Raw genomic sequence first — 10,537 nt, 5'->3', positions numbered from 1 at the left:
CCTCTCCTCTCCTCCCATCCTCTCCTGTCCTGTCCTCTCCTTTCCCCTCCCTTCCCCTCCCATCCTCCCCCCTCCCTTTCCATCCCCTCTCCTCTCCCCCTCTCCCCTCCCCTCCCCTAACCTTTTCTCCCCTACCTCTCCTCTCTGCCTCTGTTGAATTTAACAGGATTGATCTAATATAGTTATAAGCCACCCATCCTCCTTCTCTCAGCTTTGATTGAAGTCCGACATAGTCTTTGGAGTCACACAGAATACAGGATTGCTCGACCAAAAGAAAGAATAGTGTCAGGGCCCACAAACGCTGTCTGCTCTGTCTGTCTGTCTGCTCTGTCTGTCTGCTCTGTCTGCTCTGTCTGCTCCGTCCGTCCGTCCGTCCGTCCGCTCTGTCCGGTCTGTCCGGTCTGTCTGTCTGTCTGTCTGTCTGTCTGTGTGGACGTGTATGAGGACCAGAAAAGTAAACCAGCATTTTGTGGACCAACTGGGGACATTTTGTTGGTCCCCACAAGGTCAACTGCTATTTCCAAGGGGTTTAGGTTTAAGGTTAGAATGAGGAAACACAACACAGACTCCACCATCACCCCCTCTAATGAGATGCTGCTATCTGGGCCAGGTCATCCTGACCTCAGAGATGACATTGGACTGTTACAGCCTCAACACATCTCGAGTTCTAGAGTCTTCTAAATGACCACATCTCGAGTTCTAGAGTCTTCTAAATGACCACATCTCTAGTTCTAGAGTCTTCTAAATGACCACATCTCTAGTTCTAGAGTCTGCTAAATGACCACACCTCTAGTTCTAGAGTCTGCTGAATGACCACATCTCTAGTTCTAGAGTCTGCTAAATGACCACACCACTAGTTCTAGAGTCTTCTAAATGACCACATCTCGAGTTCTAGAGTCTGCTAAATGACCACACCACTAGTTCTAGAGTCTTCTAAATGACCACATCTCTAGTTCTAGAGTCTGCTAAATGACCACACCACTAGTTCTAGAGTCTTCTAAATGACCACATCTCTAGTTCTAGAGTCTGCTAAAGGACCGCACCACTAGTTCTAGAGTCTGCTGAATGACCACATCTCTAGTTCTAGAGTCTGCTGAATGACCACATCTCTAGTTCTAGAGTCTGCTAAATGGCCACACCTCTAGTTCTAGAGTCTGCTAAATGGCCACACCTCTAGAGTCTGCTAAATGACCACATCTCTAGTTCTAGAGTCTGCTAAATGACCACACCTCTAGTTCTAGAGTCTGCTGAATGACCACATCTCTAGTTCTAGAGTCTGCTGAATGACCACACCACTAGTTCTAGAGTCTGCTAAATGACCACATCTCGAGTTCTAGAGTCTGCTGAATGACCACACCACTAGTTCTAGAGTCTGCTAAATGACCACATCTCTAGTTCTAGAGTCTGCTGAATGACCACATCTCTAGTTCTAGAGTCTGCTGAATGACCATTACATTACATTACATTTAAGTCATTTAGCAGACGCTCTTATCCAGAGCGACTTACAAATTGGAAAGTTCATACATATTCATCCTGGTCCCCCCGTGGGAAATGAACCCACAACCCTGGCGTTGCAAGCGCCATGCTCTACCAACTGAGCCACACGGGACCACATCTCTAGTTCTAGAGTCTGCTGAATGACCACATCTCTAGTTCTAGAGTCTGCTGAATGACCACATTTCTAGTTCTAGAGTCTGCTGTATGACCACATCTCTAGTTCTACAGTCTGCTGAATAAGCACATCTCTAGTTCTAGAGTCTGCTGAATGACCACATCTCTACTTCTAGAGTCTGCTGAATGACCACATCTCTAGTTCTAGAGTCTGCTGAATGACCACATCTCTAGTTCTAGAGTCTGCTGAATGACCACATCTCTAGTTCTAGAGTCTGCTAAATGACCACATCTCTAGTTCTAGAGTCTGCTAAATGACCACATCTCTAGTTCTAGAGTCTGCTAAATGACCACATCTCTAGTTCTAGAGTCTGCTGAACGACCACATCTCTAGTTCTAGAGTCTGCTGAATGACCACATCTCTTGTTCTAGAGTCTGCTGAATGACCACATCTCTAGTTCTAGAGTCTGCTGAACGACCACATCTCAAATTCTAGAGTCTGCTGAATGACCACATCTCTTGTTCTAGAGTCTGCTGAATGACCACATCTCTAGTTCTAGAGTCTGCTAAATGACCACATCTCTAGTTCTAGAGTCTGCTGAATGACCACATCTCTAGTTCTAGAGTCTGCTAAATGGCCACACCTCTAGAGTCTGCTAAATGACCACATCTCTTGTTCTAGAGTCTGCTGAATGACCACATCTCTAGTTCTAGAGTCTGCTGAATGACCGCACCACTAGTTCTAGAGTCTGCTAAATGAACACATCTCTAGTTCTAGAGTCTGCTAAATGACCACACCACTAGTTCTAGAGTCTTCTAAATGACCACATCTCTAGTTCTAGAGTCTGCTAAAGGACCGCACCACTAGTTCTAGAGTCTGCTGAATGACCACATCTCTAGTTCTAGAGTCTGCTGAATGACCACATCTCTAGTTCTAGAGTCTGCTAAATGGCCACACCTCTAGTTCTAGAGTCTGCTAAATGGCCACACCTCTAGAGTCTGCTAAATGACCACATCTCTAGTTCTAGAGTCTGCTAAATGACCACACCTCTAGTTCTAGAGTCTGCTGAATGACCACATCTCTAGTTCTAGAGTCTGCTGAATGACCACACCACTAGTTCTAGAGTCTGCTAAATGACCACATCTCGAGTTCTAGAGTCTGCTGAATGACCACACCACTAGTTCTAGAGTCTGCTGAATGACCACATCTCTAGTTCTAGAGTCTGCTGAATGACCATTACATTACATTACATTTAAGTCATTTAGCAGACGCTCTTATCCAGAGCGACTTACAAATTGGAAAGTTCATACATATTCATCCTGGTCCCCCCGTGGGAAATTAACCCACAACCCTGGCGTTGCAAGCGCCATGCTCTACCAACTGAGCCACACGGGACCACATCTCTAGTTCTAGAGTCTGCTGAATGACCACATCTCTAGTTCTAGAGTCTGCTGAATGACCACATTTCTAGTTCTAGAGTCTGCTATATGACCACATCTCTAGTTCTAGAGTCTGCTGAATAAGCACATCTCTAGTTCTAGAGTCTGCTGAATGACCACATCTCTAGTTCTAGAGTCTGCTGAATGACCACATCTCTAGTTCTAGAGTCTGCTGAATGACCACATCTCTAGTTCTAGAGTCTGCTGAATGACCACATCTCTTGTTCTAGAGTCTGCTAAATGACCACATCTCTAGTTCTAGAGTCTGCTAAATGACCACATCTCTAGTTCTAGAGTCTGCTAAATGACCACATCTCTAGTTCTAGAGTCTGCTGAACGACCACATCTCTAGTTCTAGAGTCTGCTGAATGACCACATCTCTTGTTCTAGAGTCTGCTGAATGACCACATCTCTAGTTCTAGAGTCTGCTGAACGACCACATCTCAAATTCTAGAGTCTGCTGAATGACCACATCTCTTGTTCTAGAGTCTGCTGAATGACCACATCTCTAGTTCTAGAGTCTGCTAAATGACCACATCTCTAGTTCTAGAGTCTGCTGAATGACCACATCTCTAGTTCTAGAGTCTGCTAAATGGCCACACCTCTAGAGTCTGCTAAATGACCACATCTCTTGTTCTAGAGTCTGCTGAATGACCACATCTCTAGTTCTAGAGTCTGCTGAATGACCGCACCACTAGTTCTAGAGTCTGCTAAATGAACACATCTCTAGTTCTAGAGTCTGCTGAATGACCACATCTCTAGTTCTAGAGTCTGCTGAATGACCACATCTCTAGTTCTAGAGTCTGCTGAATGACCACATCTCTAGTTCTAGAGTCTGCTGAATGACCGCACCACTAGTTCTAGAGTCTGCTAAATGAACACATCTCTAGTTCTAGAGTCTGCTGAATGACCACATCTCTAGTTCTAGAGTCTGCTGAATGACCACATCTCTAGTTCTAGAGTCTGCTGAATGACCACATCTCTAGAGTCTGCTGATTGACCACATCTCTAGTTCTAGAGTCTGCTGAATGGCCACACCTCTAGTTCTAGAGTCTGCTAAATGACCACATCTCTAGTTCTAGAGTCTGCTAAATGGCCACACCTCTAGTTCTAGAGTCTGCTGAATGACCACATCTCTAGTGGTCCCGTGTGGCTCAGTTGGTAGAGCATGGCGCTTGCAACGCCAGGGTTGTGGGTTCAATTCCCACTGGGGGACCAGGGTTCAATTCCCACGGGGGAACCAGGATGAATATGTATGAACTTTCAAATTTGTAAGTCGCTCTGGATAAGAGCGTCTGCTAAATGACTTAAATGTAAATGTAGTTCTAGAGTCTACTGAACAGAAATATAAAAGCAACAATTTCTAAGATTTGACTGAGTTACAGTTCATATAAGGAAATCAGTCAAATTAGATGAATTCATTAGGCCCTAATCTATGGGTTTCACATGACTGGGAATACAGATATGCATCTGTTGGTCACAGATACCTTAATAAAAGGGTGGGGGTGTGGATCAGAAAACCAGCCAGTATCTGGTGTGACCACCATTTGCCTCATGCAGTGTGACACATCTCCTTCACACAGAATTGATCAGGTTGTTGATTGTGGCCTGTGGAATGTTGATCTCACTCCTCTTCAACGGCTGTGTGAAGTTGCTGTATATTGGAGGGTACTGGAACACGCTGTCTTACACGTGGATCCAGAGCATCCCAAACATGCTCAATGGGTGACATGTCTGGTGAATATGCAGGCCATGGAATAACTGGCATGACATTGGGCCTCAGGATCTTGTCACGGTATCTCTGTGCATTGAAATTGTCATCGATAAAATACAATTGTGTTCATTATCCGTAGCTTATGCCTGCCCATACCATAACCATGGGGCACTCTGTTCACAACGTTGACATCAGCAAACCGCTCGCCCACACGGTGCCATACACGTGGTCTGAAGTAGTGAGGCCGGTTGGACGTACTGTCAAATTCTCTAAAACGACATTGGAGGTGGCTTATGGTAGAGAAATAAACATTCAAATCTCTAGTTACAGCTCTGGTGGACATTCCTGCAGTCAGCGTTCAGAATGTTATGTGACAAAAAACACATTTTAGACTGGCCACGTAACGTCCCCAGCACAAGGTGCAGCTGTGTAATGATCATGCTGTTTAATCAGCTTATTGATATGCCACACCTGTCAGGTGGATGGATTATCTTGGCAAAAGTAGAAATGTTCACTAACAAGGATGTAAACGAATTTGTGCACAAAACTTGAGAGAAATAAGCTTTTTGTGATTATGGAATATTTTATTTTACCTCATGAGATATGGGACCAACATTTTACATGTTCCGTTTAAATTTTAGTTTAGTGTAGTTCTATCCAGTACCGATTCCAATATCCAGTCATTTATAGTCTCTTCACTCTGTCCAGCTTGATAACAGTCATTTATAGTCTCTACACTCTGTCCAGCTTGATAAAAGTCATATATAGTCTCTTCTCTCTGTCCAGCTTGATAACAGTCCTCTATAGTCTCTTCACTCTGTCCAGCTGCATAACAGTCATATATAGTCTCTACACTCTGTCCAGCTTGATAACAGTCATTTATAGTCTCTACACTCTGTCCAGCTTGATAACAGTCATTTATAGTCTCTTCACTCTGTCCAGCTTGATAACAGTCATTTATAGTCTCTTCACTCTGTCCAGCTTGATAACAGTCATTTATAGTCTCTACACTCTGTCCAGCTTGATAACAGTCATCTATAGTCTCTACACTCTGTCCAGCTGTCCAGCTTCATCTGATGAAGATCATCAAAGGTTAGTGATTCATTTTATCTCTATTTGTGCTTTTTTTGACTCCTACATCTTTGGCTGGAAAAATGTATGTGCTTATTGTGGTTTGGTGTGACCTAACATAATTGTTTGTGGTGCTTTCGCTGAAAAGCATATTTGAAATCGGACACTTTGGTAGGATTAACAACACGATTACCTTTAAAATGGTATAAGACACATGTATGTCTGGGGAATTTTAATTATCATATTTCTGTTTTTTGAATTTGGCGCCCTGCACTTTCACTGGCTGTTGTCATATCGATCCCGTTACCGGGATCTCAGCCATAAGAAGTTTAAATGTATTTTTTTTATCACCCATTTATACACAATACTCCATAATGACATAGCAAAATTTATGCAACTGTATTGAAAATGAAATACAGAAATATTTAATTTAGATAAGTATTCAAACCCCCGAGTCAATACATGTTAGAATCACCTTTGGCAGTGATTACTGCGGTGAGTCTTTCTGGGTAAGTTTCTAAGAACTTTGCGCACATGGATTGTACAATATTTGCACATTATTCTTTGTCAAATTCAAACTCTGTCAAGTTGGTTGTTGATCATTGCGAGACATTTTCAGGTCTGGCCAAAGATTTTCAAGACGATTTAAGTCAAACTGTAAATATACACTCAGGTATATTCGGTTTAATCTTGGTGAGTAACTCCAGTTTATTAGGCCTTGTGTTTCAGGTTATTGTCCTGCTGAAAGGTGAATTTGTCTCCTAATCAAACTTAACCAGGTTTTCCTCTAGGATTTTTTTCTGTTCTTATCTCTGTTCCGTTTCTTTTTATCCTGAAAAACTCCCTAGTCCTAGTCCGAAGACAAGCATACCCATAACATGATGCAGCCACCACCATGCTTGAAAATATGAAAAGTGATAATCAGTGATGTGATGTGTTGGATTTGAGCCAAACATAATGCTTTGTATTCAGGGCATAAAGGTCTTTTTTTTTGCCGTATTTTTTTACTTTTTTTACAGTTTTACTTTAGTGCCCTGTTGAAAACAGGATGCATTTTTTAAAATATTTGTCCATGCAACTTATTATGTGACTTGTTAAGCACATTTTTACTCCTGGGCTTGCCATAGCAAAGGGGTTGAATACTTTTTGACTTAAAGATATTTAAGCTTTTCATTTGTAATTAATTTGTAAACATTCTAAAAACATAATTCCACTTTGACATTATGGGGTATTATGTGTAGACCAATGACACAAAATCTCAATTTAATCAATTTTAAATTCAGGCTGTAACACAACAAAATGTGGAAAAAGTCAAGGGGTGTGAATCATTTCTGAAGGCTCTGTATGTGTTAGTCTTAACTTCGTAAGAGGTGTTAGGCCGAGTTTGTGTCTGGCTGTCTCTGTATGTCCATTGGAGTATTGAAGACTGTGTCCAGCTGTCCTGAGCAGCTTTTTTCTTCTGTCTCGTATCCTCATACCCTCTCTCCCTAATTCCTACCCTCCCAGTCCCTACCCTCCGTAGTCCCTACCCTCCCAGTCCCTACCCTCCGTAGTCCCTACCCTCCCAGTCCCTACCCTCCCAGTCCCTACCCTCCCAGTCCCTACCCTCCCAGTCCCTACCCTCCGTAGTCCCTACCCTCCCAGTCCCTACCCTCCCAGTCCCAAGTCCCTACCCTCCCAGTCCCAAGTCCCTACCCTCCCAGTCCCTACCCTCCGTAGTCCCAATCCTCCCAGTCCCAAGTCCCTACCCTCCCAGTCCCTACCCTCCGTAGTCCCTACCCTCCCAGTCCCTACCCTCCCAGTCCCTACCCTCCCAGTCCCTACCGTCCCAGTCCCAAGTCCCTACCCTCCCAGTCCCTACCCTCCGTAGTCCCTACCCTCCCAGTCCCTACCCTCCCAGTCCCTACCCTCCCAGTCCCTACCCTCCCAGTCCCTACCCTCCATAGTCCCTACCCTCCCAGTCCCTACCCTCCATAGTCCCTACCCTCACAGTCCCTACCCTCCCAGTCCCTACCCTCCCAGTCCCAATCCTCCCAGTCCCTACCCTCCCAGTCCCAATCCTCCCAGTCCCAACCCTCCTATGTGACAATAAAACATGTATTTTTTGACAGGCTCAGCTCTCCTTTCCTGGGGTATAAATAGATAATGATGCCAACAGATGCACCGGGCGATGTCTGTACACAGACAAACACACACACACTCACACAAACTCACACACGTGGACACACACACACACACCCACATGAACGCAAATACATGCACACGCAGAACCCCACCACCACCCACATCCCTGAAACCACCAGAACATTCTGGAAGCAACAAAATTAGCACCAACAAATATATAATAGCCTACCTTACAAAATCTACATACTGATCTATACACGGATCTATACACGGATCTACACACGGATCTATACACTGATCTATACACGGATCTATACACTGATCTATACACGGATCTATACACTGTCGAGTAACCTAACTACTCTGAACCTACAGATCATTTTAAGTCTATGAATCACTATAGTAACAGATCATTTAAAGTCTATGAACCACTATAGTAAAAGATCATTTTAAGTCTGTGAATCACTATAGTAACAGATCATTTTAAGTCTATGAATCACTATAGTAACAGATCATTTTAAGTCTATGAACCACTATAGTAACAGATCATTTTAAGTCTATGAACCACTATAGTAACAGATCATTTTAAGTCTATGAATCACTATAGTAACAGATCATTTTAAGTCTATGAATCACTATAGTAACAGATCATTTTAAGTCTATGAATCACTATAGTAACAGATCATTTTAAGTCTATGAATCACTATAGTAACAGATCATTTTAAGTCTATGAACCACTATAGTAACAGATCATTTTAAGTCTATGAACCACTATAGTAACAGATCATTTTAAGTCTGTAAATCACTATAGTAACAGATCATTTTAAGTCTATGAACCACATATTGTAACGGTGTACAGAAGTCTAATATCTAAAGTGTCAGTGATCATGTCACATTGAAGACATCCACCCCAGAGCCAGGCTCAGCCAGTGATAATCAGGTCAGGACACTAAAATAGTCAACTAAATTCAGAAGGGAAGAGAAGGAGGCCGTACGGCTGGTAGAACTGCTACCAATCAAATGTATTTATAAAGCCCTTCTTACATCAGCTGATGTCACAAAGTGCTGTACAGAGGCTAACAGACTGAAATATCTCTGCCAGTACAGCAACGTTTATTATAAACCAGGAAGCAGAAGAGAGAGCCATCTGATATTGATATAGAAAACCAGGCAGAGTAGCTTCAACAACATGTTAAAATACCAACTGTCTCTGAATCATCATGTTCAGGCCACTGTAAAAGCAGATATGATCTGAAGTTCTGGGCTATGGTACAATATAGCTGTGAAAAAGTGTGTAAAGATAAAAGGTAGGTAGCTACGGTACTGATGACAAATTAACGAGCTCAGATCAGATTCCCCCCCCCCCGCACCCACACAGCCAGTCCAAAAGCCAGCATGTGTCCAGGCAGGGCAGATCTCAGGTCAGCCCTAACAGTCCTAACCCCTAACCCTTATACCCTTAATCCTTATACCCTAACCCCCAACACCCCTAACCCTTATACCCTAACTCCTAACAACCCTAACCCCTAACACCCTTAATCCTTATACCCTAACCCCTAACACCCCTAACCCTTATACCCTAACTCCTAACAACCCTAACCCCTAACACCCCTAACCCTTAAGCCCTACACCCTAACAGCCCTAACCTCTAACAGCCCTAACCCCTACACCCTAACAGCCATAACCCCTACACCCTAACAGCCCTAACCCCTAACAGCCCTAACGCCTATATCCTAACCCCTAACAGCCCTAACCCCTATACCCTACACTCTAACAGCTCCAACCCCTATACCCTAACCCCTACACCCTAACAGCCCTAACCCCTAATAGCCCTAACGCCTATATCCCAACCCCTACACCCTAACAGCCCTAACCCCTAACAGCCCTAACCCCTACACCCTAACAGCCCTAACCCCTACACCCTAACAGCCCTAACCCCTAACAGCCCTAACGCCTATATCCTAACCCCTAACAGCCCTAACCCCTACACCCTAACCCCTACACCCTAACCCCTACACCCTAACCCGGTTAGGAACCCAGGGGGGGAAGTAAAGCAGCAACTCACCGTGCGGAGGAACTGAATCTCCTCCTCTCCTTCTCCTCCTTCTGCCATCTTTCTGTTTTCTCTTCTCCCGGTTCTGCAGCTCTGAGAGAGAAGCCAGAAAACCTGTCCTCTAACTCTCTTTCTCTTTTAGTCCTTTGCACAAAAATCTCTCTCTCTCTCTCTTTCCGTGCTATCTTTCTCTATTCGCAACACCTCTCTCTCTCTCTCTCTCTCTCTCCTTGCTACACCTCTCTATCTCTCTCTCTCTCTCTGGCTCTCAGAGTGTGTGTGGGTGTGCTGGAGGACAGAATGAGTCCTGTGGCTCTCACCATGTTGGGAGAGAGAGTGACGGGTAGGTTGGGCTCTCCCCGGCTCTCTGGGAGGGGGGGGGCGGGGTGGGGGGGAGGAGGGGGGCAGGGCAAGCACCTTGTTACACGTTCTAACAGCTTCCACCTTGCAGCCATGTTTGTAGAAGTGGGCCACTCCCCTCCCCCCCCCCCCCCCCCCCCCCCTCTTAGACTAACAGGCTATAA

General features: G+C 44.3%; 1 protein-coding gene across 1 annotated transcript in view; it reads right to left on the bottom strand.

The window, feature by feature from the left end:
- Positions 1–10,333, bottom strand: part of ryr1b (ryanodine receptor 1b (skeletal)) — a gene marked incomplete in the record, with an annotated part of 337,334 nt that extends 327,001 nt beyond the window's left edge. Inside the window, 1 exon segment of the mRNA XM_055895181.1 lies at positions 10,026–10,333. Coding sequence (XP_055751156.1) covers positions 10,026–10,073 — 48 coding nt within the window.
- Between the last annotated feature and the right edge of the window lie 204 nt (positions 10,334–10,537).

The sequence above is a fragment of the Salvelinus fontinalis genome, chromosome 33 (genome assembly GCF_029448725.1).
Source record: "Salvelinus fontinalis isolate EN_2023a chromosome 33, ASM2944872v1, whole genome shotgun sequence".
Lineage (NCBI taxonomy): Eukaryota > Metazoa > Chordata > Actinopteri > Salmoniformes > Salmonidae > Salvelinus > Salvelinus fontinalis.
The sequence above is the reverse complement of the archived record's forward strand: the minus strand, read 5'-3'. Positions and strand labels throughout refer to the sequence as shown.